Here is an 18,320-nt window from a genome sequence, read left to right on the forward strand (position 1 = left end):
CGACCGACCACTTCCCGCGCGAGCCGCTCTTTATTAGTCTACCGCGGACCATCGCGAACCCCTTTGGCTGTTCTCGCGGCTCCAGTATCCTCGGTGAATTCGTATCCAGACGTGTTTCCCGGCAAACCGAGGGAAAAGGAGAAGAGAACCGTCTCGGGGGAAGAAGCTCTCGTCGTCGATTGGAGATATCGCGCGAGGCGGAAAACGCTCGAGAGAGGAACGGAGAGACACGCACAGGGTACCGGCGGCTGGTCGGTTTGTACGAAGAGGAAGGGAGAATCGACTCGGTGCGTGGAAGAAGAAGAGGAGAAGGAGGAGCAGCACGACGAACAGAGCGAGAAAGAGCAGGATCCTCCAGTGATACGATACCGGGCTGCACGCGCGCCGGTACGCCGGTTTGTCGGCGCGAACTACCACCGAAACTTCATTCAAACCGCGTGATTTTCAACACTCCTCCGACATTCTTCTACGTATTCTACCGTCGAGGATTAACGTTTGCCGAACTTCGAAGAGGGACATCCAAGGATCTTGCAGCAAGAGTCTACGACGCCTTTGGATAACTTTTCGGCAAAGATTTCTCTTTGGCACTTTCGTCGTCATCGTCGTCATCGTCGTCATCGTCATTTCTTTTGGAAGAAATTTGATCCACCGGTACGGAACGCTTTCTACCTGTCCACGGTCTCGAAGCTCGGTAAAAGAACAAAAGAGAGGAAATCTTCCGGAAAGGATTTGGTCGGAGAAACATCACCGGTGAAAATCCTCCAGTGGAAGCGCAACCATCACGCGAAGGTCTGTCTCACGTTTCCGCGGGTGTCGTTTTTCGCGACAGTGCTCCTCCTCCCTTCACGTTCTATCCGCAACTATTTTCTTTCTCCGTTGAAATCGTCCGTCCGATTCCACCAGCAGGAAGCGACGGTGACGCGTGCGTCTCGGTGACGTGACATGTGCGATAGCCTGGCCGGCTGTTCGTTGTTATCGTGCTCGTCGTCGTTGTCGTCGTTGTGGTGGTCGTCGCCGTCGTCGTTGAGGACGCGGATAAAGAAAAATTGGCCGTGGTTGTCGAGGACGGTTCGCCACCTCGTTGAGGACGCGGAGGAGGAAGAGGAAAGGAGGTACGTGAGACGCACGTGGACGACTGGCACCGCGACGAGGGCCGGCGGCGCGACAGGTTGAAAAGATGCTGGCACTGGCGATGCGCCGCGAACACACGACCGGGCGCAGCAATTACGAGCCCGCGAATCCGCTCGCGGGTTTCGAGCACTTGCAGCACAACACCGGCGCCGGGAACCCGTTCGCGGTGGTACCTTCGTCGTCGTCGTCGGAGGGAAGGCTGCGTGAAACCGGCCCGGAGCCCGACGGCGAGCTACAAGAATTCGTAGACATCGCTCAGGTGCAACAGCTACTGCAACAGCAGCAGCAACAGCAGCAGCAGCAACAACAACAGCAACAACACCAGCAACAGCACCAACATCACCATCATCAGCAACAGGTGGCCGCGGCAGCGGCTGCGTCCTGCATATGGGGAGCGGTTTATCCGCCGCCGCCGCCCGCGCTCGGATACCATCATCATCATCACCATCATCATCCGCCGCCACCACCCTCAGGTAACGTTAACGTGCGTATGATTGGTGGATTAAGTATCGCGAGATCGTACAGTTTGCTTTAGGTGTCACGGTGAACGTGTTTCTTGTATTTGAATAATAAGACGAGGGATAGGTGTTTTTCGGGCTGATTTACATCGAGAGATGTGTCTTAACTTATCGACAACCGTAACATACTTGTAAGAGTTGTAAGAGACTTGTATAAAATGCTGCGGGATAGTAGTTGCAGAAATTCTGATAAGAGTGAAGAAATTGGTATCGCACTTAACCTAACCTTACCTGTTTCTCAAACATCGGTCAGAATACAAAGAACACGGTTGTCCGTGGGTTAACTTCGTCTCGTTCCATATGCTGAAACACTTAAAACACTACGTATCGTTGTGATCGAATCGATCACTGCCACCGACCGAAAGCGTTAATTTACGATCTCTCTGTATTTCTCCCACCGACTTATACGCGACATATTCGCCCCGTCTCTTCGATGCTTTTCCATCTGCAAAGAATATCGCGTGGTTGGCACGCGTGGACGGTTCCAAGAGGTGTCCGTCGATACCAGGCCCGGGTACCAGGTGATTTGTCGTCGCTGTCTCTCGACTCGCGATACCACTCTTGGCTAGCTTATCGTTTCACGGTGAGAGAAAGAGAAAATTTCTTTATGGCGCGAACTATATGTCGCGAGGATGTATACACCGGTGTAGCGGAGAGAGAGAGAGAGATTTTTTTCTCCTCTGGGTGCACAGCAGCCCGCGCTCTGCTACCGGTATTGGCGCCGATCTAAACACTCGGTGATAATCGATCTTTACGACCAGCACGTTGAAACCTGTATTTCAAGACCGGCTATTAAGTTTCTTGTCACCACTCGAATGCGGCCCCCAGGGGCCTCCGGGTATATCGCGCCGGTGTCAGCGAAGCTTGGCCGCGAAACGTCGATTCGCGGACCCACGGCAGATCATGTCGCGATTAACTTTGACTCTGATGTATTGCAACACTGTGAACTCTCTTGAACACCTACCAAGCATCTTTTTCTTCTTCGAAACAGCGAAATGAGTTTTCAATCTCGATTGTCTTATCGCGAGCTAGTAGGTTAGGTGTCGAAACGGACGATTGACACCTCTTGAACCTTGCACGCGGTGGACAATACTGCCAACAGCGTAAAATACGAAGATCCTAGCACGAATATTTTTCTCTTTATTTTAACGCGTTGCCGACTGAATAACAATACGTATTTCCTTTTCCATGTACGTTATTTTAAGAAACGCTTCGATTGTTCGAATTTAAAATTTTCAACGAATCTTCTTGGAAATTTTGCACATCCCGGTGTAGTTTTAGTTCAGTTGGCAATGTGTTAATGGCGGCTTGCATGCTGTTTCGCTTCGCTTGTCAACGCAGAATACCTCCCTTTCCACGATATCCCAGCTGGTGACGGCTGCTTTTGATTCAATGAACGTGATCGTGAAAGAATGACGCGTTATCGGTGCAGTGGAACGAATGCAGGTTAGAGATCGCCGCGATCTTGCCGTCGGATCGGAGACGTCGCCTAGCTCGTTCGCCGGCCTGGTCGGTTGATCGTCGATCAGGAAGCTTCTATTCGATAAAACTCATCGATACTACATCGATTCTTATTTTCTCGTGGACTCGAAGGAATGGTGAACGTAGAGATAGCAGTAACGATAATGTAAGTCAGTGATTAACTACACGATTAACCTCTCTATTGTTTGCAAAGTGCGAATATATGCGTATTCTAATTTCACATTTCGTACGATAATTGTGCCTGCGTACCGTAGCAAATAACCACGTTTAACTTCTCATCTGAAATAGATCAGGTTAGGTTAATATCGCGTCGGAGAGTAGAAAAATGTTTGGTCGAAGAAAGAACCGCCGTTCTAAAAGTAGAATGTATAGGTATCGTAGATCGAGTATGCGGCGACCAGATGGTAGATTCTCTTCGATAAAGTGGTCGTATAGGTCAGTCAAGCTTCGGGGCGAAGTACGCGTGCACGCATTAGGGGTCGATGCGAATGATAGGAGAAAAGAGGTCAGGCAACGTGGTCTTCGATCTTCCGACGCGCTGTAATGTCATTAAGGATCCCGACCGTGACGATTAATGAAAGAGGCTCGATCGTCATTGGCGTAAAAAGCCTGGCTCTGCCTCTGGGAACAATGTGGGAAATACTGGCCAGCGTTGAAAGGGTGAAAAACTACCACTTTAACTTAAACATTCGTTCATTTCATAAACATTTTTCACTAAACTCTTGAAACTTCTCTAATCAACCTTAACCACTTCAAGGAGAATATTTTCAAAGTTTTAAAAAAATGATCTAATTTTCTATTTTCTTGCGAGGTTGTTTTTCGTATTGTCTCTATCACAGATATTGGAATTTTTAAAAAAAGCTAAATGTACACTTATGCGTCAGTGTCTCGGAAGAGGTTAATTTCTTCGCGACTTAAATTTCTCAGATAATTTTATAAAAATAATAGTGGTATTTTTTGTATTCACTTTGTGACACATTCCAGCATAGTTCATATATTCTCAGTGGCTTCGGTATACAGTAGGGTCGACGCCGTTGGCCTGAATTCGTACGAAAAGAAAGATTAGAAGCCCGAACGATCCCCCTCCGAGAAGAAACGATTAGAAGAGCGTAGGACCACGCCTAAACCATCCTTCGTGTATCTTTATATGAGATTAATCTGGGCCTTAAACTGGTTAGGTGTCCCTTAAATTATTCCACAAGCTTGCCACCCCGATGGCGGTGTTGCATCCACGGGATTTCAACTTGTGGGAGGTTGGAGAAAGTTCACTTGGAAACTCTGCGCTGCTAACAGGTGGTTCCATTCGAGATGTTTCCCTTTCCTCCGTGTTTCCACCCTCTCTTAACCCTTTAATTACACAACCAGCGTGTATTGAAAGAGAGAGAGAGAGAGAGAGAGTTAGACATTCGAAAAGCCTCTTCTCTTGTCAAAACCAGACAATCTTAACATTTTCGGATGGTTAAATTGTCACTGTCGTTTACTCTTTGTTAACGAAGAAACCCTTTCGGATACGGAATTTGCCACCCCTTAGGAACATTCCCCGAGAGAATCCTCTCTGGGAGAATTTCGAAAGAAAAGGGAGAAGAATAGAGAGAAGCGTGGATAGACAAGTTATCCGCATTCCGAATAAATTTCCGATTCCATCATGCCATTCACAATTTCCCAGCGACTCTACAGGTAGCCAATGGGATACGTGGATTTTTTTCCCTTCCAGACGAAAGGAGATAGAGAGAGAGAGAGAGAGGGACGAGCGGGCAGCTTTCATAGATCATTGTTTAAAGTGTCGTGGCTTTGTATGGTAACGCGGAGTAAATCGTACGTACACTCCTGACATTTCGTTATTATTGTACGACCCGTAAGACAGGAAATCGTACATCATGCACGAACCTACGGTGGGCGGGTAAAAGGGAACGAGTCACCTTCTTCTCTCGGCCGTTCGGCTCATTGGCGTTCCGCGCGATGCTAAGTGTTTATACGCCCTCCGTCTTTTCCCTCTTTCCAACGGTCTCGAAACTGTAAATTCTCCAAGGGACCAGAATTTTTCTTGCCGTACCGCCATTTTCTTTTCCGCCTTTTAGAAACACCTTTTCACCCAATACTCGTTCCGCAAACGTGCCACTTTTCATGATTTACTGCGGTAACGTAATCTTAGCTTTTGGTACCTTTAAACAATAAACGTGGACCGTTTGTGCCTGACGCGTGTTTAAAATAATATTTTTCGATAATCAAGATTTCACTATTCAGGAACGTTTTTTGGGAAGGGGAACGAAAGGCTCCGCCATTTTATTTTCCGCCTGGGAGCAACACTTACCCCATTTTTAAGAGATTTAATCCTTATTCGGTAGATGTGCTATCTTCCTTAATTTCCTGTGATAACATAATCTTCATTTTCGGTACCTTTAAACCGTAAGCGTGATCCATTAAGTTTAGAATCATCTACCAATATTGAAATTGCCGTTGTAGGGATCCACAGTAATTTACCTCATTTCGATAGATTCGAACGATACAAAATTCTTAAAGTTACTAACTTTTATCTAAAAATTTCTCTAACTTGCATTGCACAGTGATTGGAAACTTTCGATCTACTTTCAGTAACTAAAAGTCCTTAAAAGAATTCGTACAGCTTCCTTAAACATTCCAACTAAACTTCCGCTACCCAAGAAGTCGATACTTCTGAAACTACCCAAACTTGTTACCAAATCGATTCGATCATACACCCGCCACTGTGTCCCTAATTCTCGTCCCGGCGGTTCCACTTTGATCCCACGAAATAACACACAGCAGAAGGAATGTTAATCGATGAAAATGGTGGTCTCAGTATGAAACGATAGTATCTCTCCTCCCACGGCTCATTTCCCTCATCTACTCGCCGGCTGTACGCGAAATCACCAGCGTCTGTCTCCAACTCGCATTCCGTCTGCGACCCATATCCTCGACGACAATGAACTCACCGCGAGTAGAATCCAGATTTTCTCCCTCTAAAGTGCAAGTAGACCGTTTCGACTCGTTTTCATCATCGCGAGAGCCGTCGTTCTCTAACCGTTACCAACGTATACCTCGAGTAGAGGAGAGAGGTTCGTCGATCTTGGCCAGAGCAGGCTCGCTCGTCTCGAGCCAAATTTCCCGGGACCCAAAGTTCCCTCGGCGACGCTTTACATAACGAGTCGCGATTTCCATGCTTCACCACCACCTACGTTTTTACAACGTCCTGTCAGAAACATGTGCGCGTCAAGATTCGACGTTGATCCGATCTTAACGATTTTACGCAATAATTCCATCCGACAACTCCGGTTCGTATCGATTTTACGAAACTACGCGTTTCGCGTGTAAATCTCGCCACTTGCTTACGCAATATACACAAAGAGAGAGAGAGAGATTAGTTCCTGGAGATTCGTCGGAATTTTCATGAATACTTCACGAATTACGCTAACAACGTGACAGGATTCTTTGATACAGGAAAAAGAGAATTATGTCCTCTGACGTAGTTATCGGGTTTGTATAAAGAGTTGCTGTTATCGAGTTTATACGGGGACAGCGATGCGTCGAGTTTTTATTGCACGTTAGAGTTATTAGATTTATTTCACTCTTTGGATGCTTATATTTACTGGAGTGAGTCAGCGCGCGAGGCTTCAGGCGAAAAGCCTTTCGACTCGGTGTTTAACTTTAAAATAGTTTTCCTTCTCTTTATGCAATGTCGCATAATTTCACTTTTACCGTTTACCGCTAGCCGCTAGCTTCTTGCGTTTCTGCGATAAATACCAAAGTAACCCAAGCCGTACGCTGAAAATTCACAAACTGAAATATGTAATACACGCGTGAAAAATGAGAAATGGTTACATAGAATTTCCAAAAATTTTCCATCGACGAATTTCACTCGCGTTTATAAACATCAGATTCGTCATACTTGGCCAGAGGTCCAACGATGAGCCAGTCAGTCGTGATTGCCAAAAATCATCGCGGTCGTCATCGATGTGGCACATACGTCATAAAATTGGACCGCGTATCGTTCATACGCGTCATCGAACGCCTGAATCACTGCCACCAGAATAAACGTTGATCTTGTTCCCGTGGAGTACAGCGCGAGCTTTTTTGCGATTCAATCTGAATTTCCCACGGCTACAAATATCCGTGTAAATAATACACGGATGCCATTCGCGTGAGACGGTGTACAGATCTTAGCGCGATCAGAATTTCGCAGCATCTGACCCGTGATCTTTTGAACGATCTCTTACCTTCGCACGCCGAGATGCAAATTTCTTTTTTCCAATTTCTCGCAGGAGCGTTTTTCGAAACGTCCAAATTCTGCGTATTCTCACGTCAGTTCTTCCTCTTGGATAAACGGCCGTTCCAATTGTCGCTTATCCTTCTGAGAAATGAACTGCGTAAAGTATATACGAGATAGGGAATGCTGTTTATCATCCCCTAATCCGATACAGATTCTGTTCCCTCGAGTTCTCCGATCGTTGGACAAATTTCCACCGAAGGATATGTTAAAATGGTAATAAGAACGATTGAATATTATCACAGGAGAATGCAGATGAGAAAAGAAAGAACGTTAATAGCGTCAATTGAACCGACGAAACACGATTCTTCGTGCAACGAGTGTATGAACTCCGGGAGATGTTCGCAAACGCGATTCGTCATTCCTGTCCGCCGTCGAAGTCGTCGCTCGTCGCTCGTTACCGGATGTCTTAATAAACAATGCTAACGATTTCCCGCTGGATTACACGCCGTAGCCCGGTGGTCACGAACGTTGCACGAATTTATATCAATTTAACCAACAATCACGGAATTTTCAAAGAAAAAATTCCCGCTGGTCCGTTGTAACTCCTTTTAACCCTTTACCTCGAAACTATTCGTATGAAACAAAAATTAAAGAATAGAATCGAATCACTTTGTGCAACGTGAAGCACGAATTTATATCCGACAGTCACGGAGTTTTCAAAGGAAAAATTTCCGCTGGTCCACTGTAACTCGTATCACAACCCTTTGCCTTGAAACTTATCTTAGAGAGCAAAAATTAAAAAAAAAAGTCGAATCACTTTGTGCAACGTGAAGCACGAATTTATATCAATTTAACCGACAATCGCGGAGTTTTCAAAGAAAACATTTCCGCTGGTCCACTGTAACTCGTATCACAACCCTTTGCCTTGAAACTTTTCTTATGGAACAAAAATTACAAAAATCGAAACACTTTGTGTAACGTGAAGATTAAATTTTGTTACATTTTTTATTTCTTTTTCTCTGTCATATTTGGACGAGAATGTGCACGGCGAGTGTGTGTAAGGGATGAATCGTTCTCCATTGTAGAATGAAGTTAAAACGATTATTCGAGCGGGTAGTAGGCGTCGCGACGCCCGCCGTGAAAGCCAAAGCCGGAGCTGGTTGCGCGTGCAAAACGTAATGACCCGTGGGCATTGGAGCAGGGTCGCGTTATTCCCAGTCCCATCGCGGGTAAACCAATTTCCACGAACGTCAACTCCCGACAGGCGTTACTCATTTTTGCCTGGGCTTTTCACGAGCCGGGCGCACGAAACGTTCAACTGGTCACACAGGGCAAGCCGCTTAATTAGTTACTGCTCGACGACACGCATTTGGTTGTCGATCGCGCGATAACCTGTGCGTTACATCAACGAAAGAAATTATTTCTCTGTAGTGCAAGTAGAAGTTTGATAAGCGGGGAAAAACGCTGGTGAAATTTTCTGGAATATTTTGTCGGTGGAAAGAAAACGATCTTTTCATTTTGAGGGTATCGAACGGTTCGACTGGATGTTTCGTACCGAAAGGGTTAAAGGTGAAAGAGTTAACCCTACTGCGTTCTTCGTTTTGACTGTACATTTAAGACTTTTGGGTGAAAAAGGACCTAAGACCTTATGCGCGACATATGAACCTAGACAATAAACGTTTAAAATAATGCTGAGGAACGTAAACTTGATAACAGCAAAAATGACTAAAAATATAAAAAGGGGGTGGGTCAAGAAAGACCCGAAGACCGCTCTAGGGTTAAAGGTAGAATTTGCGAGTGTAGAAATTTTAACAATTTGCATCTACGTTGAGCAAGATTGCAACTGTTTAAAGTGCTAATACTGCCGGTTGTTTTAACTACTTACCGGGAACGAACGTTTTGCATAAGAAAATAAGCGAGCGCAGGGAAATCCCCGTATCCGCGATTCGATGATATTAAGTGGAAAATTGTTAAATTTCATTCATTTCGTTTCGTCACTTCATTCATTTCCTTTCATCCCGTCACAGGCATTGTAACATTATCACATCACTTTTATTATTACATTTCTTTTGTTTTTTTTTTATTAGTAGTTATTTTCGTTAATGTTTAATTTTTCAGGGAAATCCCCGTATTCGAGGTTGACCTCGTTTCGAAAAAGTTCGTTTCATTAAGAGTCATTCATTCCAATTTATCTCATCTCAGGCATTGTATCATTATCACATAACTTTTATTATTATATTTCTTTTGGTTTTTCTTTATCATTAGTTACTTTCGTTAGCGTTTCATTTTTCAGAGAAACCCCCGTATTCGAAGTTAGTCGCGGTTCGCGAAAATTAAACAGAAAATCCTTAAATTTCGTTCACTTCATTAAAAGTCATTCACTCCGTTTCATCTCATCACAGGCGTTGCATCATTGTCACACAACTTTTACGATTATATTACTTTCAGTTTCTTTGATTAGTCATTTTCGTTCACGTTTAATTTTTACCGGAAGTATGTACCTAGTGATACACAGCGTTCGCTGTTACTCGCGGAAGATCACTAAATCTATCTCCGCGGAATACAAGGGGTTTCACTGTGCACGCGTTCAGCAATGTACACTTGAACTCTTAAAACACCGCACCCCCTGAAAATATGACGTTCGACACTTTTCTTTTTTATCTCTCGTCTCTCCCTTCGCTCCCTGTCCAGCGCACTTTTAACTTTGGATAATAACGGTAGTGAGGCGGGATGATCGACAGGGAACCGTTGGATTACATAAATCAGCCTGTGTACACTGGTGCGCGTGTTTGCGCTTACTTCATCGCGTCGCCCGTGCATATTTCTTCGCTCGGCACGCGAAAATCTTCGCTCGTTCCACCGGCGGCGTGTCGTCGGTCAATGACACTAGAACGAGGAGAGAAGAAGCTACGAGAGACGCCATCCGATCCAGCACACAGATCCCGGTGAACCTTTTCTCCACCGAAGATAAAAACGATACCCCCGGAAACCGTCGATCGAGCACACCGTATTATCGTACACCCTGTAGGGATCGATATACTCTCCCCGGGATCAATCGTCCCCCCGTGTGATTTTATACGAAACACATTGTTATGCAAAGCGGGAGACGATCGCCGGCAATGATTCCATCGGTGATCCCCCTCCTCTTCTTCGTCGATGCATTCTTCCATCGAACGCGGAGAAAAATAATTCTCCGAATATTCCTATCCTTGCTTTTCCAAAAGAGCGAAATATAACCTGCCTCCTACTTTCGTGAAATTCTCGAGCTTCTCCCTAATCGATCGAATTTCTCGAATACGAAATTCGGATGAATTATACAGTGACGCGATATTTTGCTGAATTTATACTCGCAGAGATCTGCGAATTTTAATATATCTACAGTTTCGATCGTAGATACTCGTCAGTGTGAAGAGAAAGGGGTGCTTCTTCAGAAAGAATTACTTCAAATTTCTGAAATACTAAATTGAAATAGATTACCTAGTGACACGATGTTTTGCTAAATTTATACTCGCAGAGATCTGCAAATTTCGGCAAATCCACAGTTTCGATGTTAGATACTCGAGGTAAAGGGTTGAAGCGATCACAATAAAAATTTCTCTTAATCGATCCTCCAGAAAGAATTAGGGGGAGTTCCCTTAACGCCGGACGGCACCTAATGTTATTCTCCGTATCTCCTAGAGGAGACAAAAGGAATGAAAATAAGTTTTCTACGCGTTTCAGTCGCGTGTGCACAGGTAGAGAGATTTATTTAAGAAAAACCTTAAGTGTCCGCTGCTAGGGGAACTCCCTCTACTTCAAATTTCTAAAATAGTAAATTAAAATAGAATACCTAGTGACACGATATTTTTGCTAAATTGATACTTAGAGATCTGCAAATTTCAATAAATCCACAGTTTCGATCGCAGATACTCGAGGAGGCAAAGGGTTGAGGCGCGCAAAAAGAATCGCCTCGAATTTCCAAGATACTAAATTAAAATGGATTATCCAGTGACGCGATATCCCGTTAAATTTCTACTCGCAAAGGTGTGCAACTTTTGATAAATCTACAGTTTCGATGATAGATAGCGGCCAGAGAGAGGAGGCAAAGGGGTGTAACGCGTAACGCAAAGAGCAAAAATAAGCGTGCACAATGTAGGTCCGACGTTATCGTCTATGAATGGTTTATAGAGGTGCGAGCTGGTTCTACGTCAGCATCGACCGATAAGAGAGAGCAACGCGTTCCACACATCGTCGTTGACGTCCAAGTGCACGGGCGAGACGTGCCCACTCCGGGGAAAAGGGAGAAAGGGATGAATCGATAGCGGGACAGAAATAGAAGTGTGTCCGCGACGGTGTCCGGATGCACCCCATCGATCCGGATCGCCGCGCCTCGCGTACCTTCCGCTTTCTACGTCCAATCTACGCTTTTATCGAAATAAAAAAAGAAAACGGGGAAAAAGGAAAATTTAATCGCAAAAATTCTCAACGCTTACGAAGAAAAAAGATATTGTAATTTTGTCGTACTTCGCTTTTTTTACCAAAGTTGTACATTTTAGAAAGTTTTTCAAAAGTTGGAAAGCTACACGCGAGGGATAAATTTACATCGAAGAGGAAGACGGTAGTATGTCCACGCGTTCGCTTCAATCAATAGGAATCGAAAATAGTGTGGCAAGTAGTTCACTCTTGACGTGAAACTCTACCTTATCTAAAAATCATCCATATTTCTACCTCTATTTTCCTGCTTCGAAAGTGACCTATAGAAGGAATTTCGTAGAATAAGAAATAATTCGAAATAGATCTACATCTGAATTTCGTTCGATCGGAAATTCCTCGACACTTCGAAATTCGCTATTCCTTTATCTCTTCGCTCGACTCAGGATAGAACAGAAGAATTCTCTAGTATTGCGAGAAACAATCTGAAAGAAATAAGAACCATTACAGCATCTGCTTCGTTTTTCCCATGATTTTTTCGCTGTGTCTATTTTCGTGTAATAGAAAAAAAAAAATAGAGAGGGCCGGGGCAATGTCGAGGTAAACGACGGCGTTTCCCTGTTTTATTTCATTGCCTCGCTTCTCGTCTCGCTCAGAGCGAACAGAGAGGCCAGAAGAGACACGACGCGAAGCCTGCCGAGGCGAGGCTCACGTGGCGTTGCGAGGGAAACAGTAATGGCGGGAAAGAGCGAGAGAGAGATCGATAGGACACGGGTCAGAAATAGTCTCGGGACGATTGTGTGCGCGGTTGGATCGTCAGTCGAATTCCACCGACCGCGACGGTACAACAAGCCACGCCGATTGATGCTGTGTCTTCGAAAACGCGAGCCCCCAGCGGCTATTTAAGCACGCCGGATCTCAACGATTCTTCCCCTCCCCCGGTGAAAATCGTCTTGTGGTGTCTCAATGGGAGTTCGACGCGATAAAATAGGGTGAATCGTATGGACTTGCTCTAGGGATCATCCAGAACGATAGATTCTCAGGTAAAACGCTCGTTGCTGATTCTTCCATTGATAGGTTCAGTGTAGTCTGTGTGTTTGTGTGTGAACTTGTTCGTTGAAAGGGTTGTTTCGTATCGTCGGTTCGTTAGGATAGACACTACTATCAAAGCTACACTTTTCGGGAAATTCGTTTGACATTTTTTGTGAGAGATTTCATAGTTGTTAATTAATCGACAATTTAGGTTTTGAGGGGTGAAACAGCCCTCTTTCGAGGTGTCACATCGTTACAATTGTTAAACAGTGTAAATTGAATTTTTCGTGACACTCTTTTAAATAAATATTTTTCGCAAATCAGTGAAGATTGACGATTTTCGAGAAGTGTCGTTTTCCCAGCGTAACGACGATACGGACGTGAAAAGATACGTAGGAGAACTTCATCGATTGACTTTTGGATACCGAGGAAAGTGTACGTATAAATTTGCCACGTCGGGTAGTTAAATTAGGAACGTTAACCCTTTCCACGTGCATTTTATAGCTCGAGCGTGAGAGGGTTAAATACGAAAAGTCTGTGTCGGAGAATAGAGAGAGGGGAAGCCGGTTAATTCAAGTGGAATTTAACTTGTCCGCGTGGGAATTCGTTATTTACAAACTGTTGAGGCTGACAGTGAAATTGTTGAATGGTAAAGGTTGATCGAATGAGCCAAAGATATCTCTGTTGTGGATAAAAGTAAACCGGAACGAATATAGGATTTTTATTCTTGGATTGTCACCGATTCGCAACGTCCGAGAACACCTCGGTCGGCTCGATCCGGTGAAATAGGTAGGCAGCAAACCCTACGGACAGGTATTTCGTATTCCACCCCCTTTCTTACGATCAGTTCTCACCCTGTCCAACTCCACTTCCACGTAATTCTCCCCGGCTATTTTAACCGCGGCTTATTTTTAAACCGTACTTTACATAAAGTATTTTCATCCACCGTTCATCCTAGAGCGCGATTGTATTTTTAGGCGAGTCCAGTCTCTCTCTTCTTCTCTTCCCCCCTTTTTTTTTTAACCTCGCGTTGACGTTATCAGCGGGGTTTATTAATACCGATCGTCGCTCTTTGCCGCGACTCGTTTCGCGCGCGCTTTGTCGCGATCGTTTTTATTAATAGAGAAGACGAATAAAAAAATAGCCAACGATCGCGTAGGCCTGTGCCTCGCGCGTGTGTACACTCTTCGATCCGTGAGCTGCAGCAACTTTGAAACTGCGAGAATTAGCGACACGTGAAGCTAAAGGGGACGATTCGGTGAATTGATGAAAAAATTCGAACGTTTCTCTCCGATCTGGAAAATCTGCAGAATCTTCTGTAAGAATTCTGACGCTCGTTCTATCTTCGATAATTTCAATTTTTTAATCGTTCCAGTAGAAAAGAATTTTATTTTCAAACGAACGAGTATTCTTTCGCTGTCGAAAAATTCTCCGCAGAGATGTTCGACACAGCTTAATTAACACCGGAGAAATTTTCACGAGCGTGTAGCATAAGCGTGATGTGAAAAAGCCGAGGTACAGCGAGCCGGCGCGGCGCGCGATCGTTGGTGATAAAAAACGAGGGTCCGCGATAACGAGCGCGTCGATTCTCCATCCCCGGGTTGTTCCACGTCCCCGGCACGCTCATTGTAACGAGATTACGCATTAAAAGGTCGAGAAACGAGGAAGTATGATGTAAATTACGGCTCTTGAAACGCACGGTCGGTCTCTCCCGCTCGATAGTAAATTCACCTCCACGCCTCCACGCGACAGTAAATTTACAGTCTACTTGGAAACATCAAGTGTGTGTCGCCATTTTGAAAAGAACACTCTCTGGCGCGCGCGAGCGCTCGTTCGTTCTCTTGTAACCGCTAATATCGTTCCGTAAATACGTATTAAACGTAACCAGTCCGAGATGTTCCCATCCCCGCCCGTTATCAACGATCGTTCTTTGCCCGACGATTATGTTAATCGACGCAGATTTTCTCGTTGTTTCTATATCCGTTCAACGGAGTACTGTGAAAGACAAAGACGTGTGCGGTGATCAGCCCGCGAGCTACGATTTTCCACTTGGAAAAGAACATGTGAACTCACCAAGCCACGCTCCTCTCTCGACGACGTTGACCTATTTCCTGTAAATAGACACGGCCGTACCAACGAACATGCTTCCTCGCGTGCTCTCTCTGTGATCCCTAAGTAAGGAGAGAAAAGAGAGAGAGAGAGAGAGAGAAGAAAGGAACTGTCGATTGTTACCGTCCATGTTCACGTGTTGTCCCCTGCCAGCTGATCATCCTACTCTATTTATTTTTTCACCCTGGTCACGTGCCGCCCACGTAATTTCCTTAATGGGCGGAGGATTGAGACGAAAATCTGGACGCTTCGCGGGCACGAAGAAGAAGCTGAGGACGCTGATGGATAACGGAGGCAGCCGCGGGCAACGATTTTACGAGGGCCCTTGAATCGCCCGCGTTTCTGTTTGATCATCCAAACAGCCCGGTTCTTCCTTCCTTCTTCTTCTTTCCTCGTTTCGGCAGGACCGCGACCTTGCGATCCAGGTGTTACATTAGGAGACGCAAGTTGGAATTTTTTGATAAATTTAGATTGCTTCGTGATTAATATGCACATTGATTCTTCGAGAGGAGAAGTTTGTTTTTTCTTCCTCCTCAAGAGGAACGATTATGCAGGATGAAGTCATCGGTATTATTTGTAGATTGTAGATTGCAGTTTAGTTTCGATGTTTCCTATTATGAATAAAGAAAGAGATCGACGTTGCGAAGTGGGGACGAGGAAAGGAGGAGAAGTTTATGGATGTTTCAACGATGGAATAAGAACGAGCTGAGTGCGCAACGTTTCCGGAAGTTGGTGCGCGACGGGGACAGTGGGAAATCGAGGCGGCCGGAAACGATCGTTAATCGACGATCGCAGCGCAAAAACGTGCGAAAGAGTCGCGAGGCTCGTGACTCATTCTCCAGGTTGATGCAGGAGCGGGGACTTAAAAGGACGCTCGTCGACGCTGCCATTAGCGTAGCTATCGATCAATCAAGATAGCTGTATTACCTTTTTCTATGGTACATTTTGATGATAATAAGGAATTATTCGAGATAACAATTTTTTATCACAGTTAACGCTTGTACGTAACGCGTATATACACCGGGCTATTAACAAAAACACGCTGGTCCCTAATTGCATTCGGATGTGGGTTACAGACAAGCTACGACTTCTTGTTCGCGATTACGCCCGCTGGACGGAGGAGCATTGAGTAATCAATACGAGCGTTTCGAATCGCACGAGGCCTCGTTAACGCCAGGATTAACCGTCCTCTCCCTCTCACTCCTCCTCTAATTCACCGTGGATCCTTCGATAGGAGGCGGTCGTGACCTCCGCGAAGAACGCTCTAAATGGGGAACGGACTCGATCGGGGCTCGATAATCGATTTTCTCGAGGCGTTGCCCTTGACGTGACGATTTTTCCATAGAAGACCGGCGTTTCTCGGAAGAGTTACGTTCCGGTTTAACAAGCGGCGATCGCCGCGCCGGGGAAAATCGTCGGTTACATCCAAGTGGTTTATCGCCTCGGAAGAATTATTTTAAAAGGGCGAGTTAATTGCGATCCGGGCCACCTGGCCCCGCTGAAATATTCACGACGTTCTCTCTCTCTTTCTCGCTCTTATTGGCGTGGAATTTATGCTGGCCCTGCCAAAAACGCGGTGCATCGATTCATGAAACGAATACAGAGTCGTGAGTGTATCGCTGTTACGAAACCTTCACTTATTCATTGCTCAAAATACCTGCCTCGGAGCTGTCATAACGGCTAACAAGTTGCGTCGCATACAATGTACGACGAATCTGTTTCGTTTCTCGGAGACTTTCACTCTGACCGTCGTTTTATCCTTTGTTTTATATTCGCGAGAATGTGATTAATAGATAACTGGGATCCTCTTGATGAAAATGAGCACAAACACGACCCTATTCGGACTACTTTTCCATACTCGGTCCGAAAATTGAGACACACCCGGTATAACGTCTTTGGCGTCAAAATGTCCGAATAAGGTCGTGTTTGGGCTCATTTTCATCAGGAGGATCCCAGTTATCTATCAATCACGTTCTCACGTGCATATAATTGCTGCAGTTAATCAACACTCCCAATATTCCAAACACCGACAATCTTCCCCTCTACCAACAGTACCAAATTCCCACTAAAATCCACCCTATGTCCCCGCCGATATCAACAAGTGTCAACGCTCCCTTTCCCCCAATCGTCGGATACACTCGACTCTCGTTGAGTAGGGCACGCGTGCACACGCCATGATGGCGGTAGCCGGCAGGTTCAATACGCTTCGATCTCTCCGGCGAAGGTAATCGCGCGAAATCGAAGTACATACGTTGTATCGAAGTTTGGTGTGCCAAAAATTTGTCTACATCGGTTGACTGACTCATCGTGGCCGTGTACAAGAGTCTTCGACGCGCGCCGCGCTAGTCATCCTGGGTATTTGGGGATGCTGGGTGGCTCAGGTGGTTGCGTGGCGGCCCGAAATAGAGGCGGTCGCCCGCGCAAAATCGCGTCGAGTCGCGCCGCGAATAGTCCGCGCCCACCGCCTTCCCGAGAGTCGTCGGTAATTTTAGAACGTTTTGTTTTCGTGCCAGAACGCCGTGTGGCGGCCGGCACGCGTGCTGCTGTGCCTCTAACTTCGCTCGATCGCGCGTGTGATCGTGCGAGATCGATGCACGCGCGACACCCACGCGACGCAGGAGGCATCTCGAGGAAGCGGAAATTCGACAGGGTGGTTAGTTCTCGATGGTTTTTCGCGCGTGTCGCATGCTCGATTGATATCAGATCAGGAAGAATGCCTTTTTCCGGATAGGTGAACGAACGATGTGAAGTTTGTGAAAATGTGCATAAATTATTGGGTGTGTCGATCAGAAAATAGAACGTATTCGCTGTCTCGTAGAGTTGTTTTATCGGGGAAAACATTGTGGATTATTTATTGGTACAGTTAGCAGTAACTTTGGAGGATTAGAGTAGCGTCTCGTCGAGGTCTTTCCTTGGAATTCTTACGCTTGGATTTCTATTAGCCAATGTATATTCGTTCGAGATCTGCGTCGTGCTCCACAGCGCGAAACAGCAGTCTTGGCTCGAATTTCCGTCGGGTTAGATAAGAGTGTTGGCTTTCAGAATAGTCGAAAATCCGCAGGAAAACGCACCAGACCTAGCGCAGCAATCCTGAATCGGCTATGTGCTACCAGCGTAACGTCTAAACGCGCTCGAGCGGCTTTTGATTAAGTTATATATGGCACTGACTCATTATAATATCGCGCAACCTGTCCCCGCGACTATTCAGCTGTCGATTTGGAACGCTGCGTTTCGAGGAAAGGTGGTGTCGCGATAACATCGGGCGAAAATCGTTCACGCTGTGACAAAATCGCCACGATTGTATACAGAGATTCACGGGAGATATCCTTGAATTCTCCGAACGAAAATCAAGAGCAACCCTCTCAGATTGAATTTACCCGGAGGAGAATCGACATCGACTCGGAAGTAGATGG

At 45.6% G+C, this 18,320-nt stretch overlaps 1 protein-coding gene across 2 annotated transcripts in view; it reads left to right on the forward strand.

The window, feature by feature from the left end:
- Positions 1-1,073: 1,073 nt before the first annotated feature.
- LOC108573910 (zinc finger protein sens-like) overlaps positions 1,074-18,320 on the forward strand; it is a 24,771-nt gene continuing 7,524 nt past the window's right edge. For both annotated transcript variants that reach the window (XM_017936404.1, XM_017936405.1), the window contains exon 1: positions 1,074-1,604. In XM_017936404.1, coding sequence (XP_017791893.1) covers positions 1,178-1,604 — 427 coding nt within the window. In that variant the 5' untranslated portion in view covers positions 1,074-1,177. The remainder of the gene's footprint in view (positions 1,605-18,320) is intronic.

Source organism: Habropoda laboriosa, unplaced genomic scaffold (assembly GCF_001263275.1).
Source record: "Habropoda laboriosa isolate 0110345459 unplaced genomic scaffold, ASM126327v1 scaffold111, whole genome shotgun sequence".
Lineage (NCBI taxonomy): Eukaryota > Metazoa > Arthropoda > Insecta > Hymenoptera > Apidae > Habropoda > Habropoda laboriosa.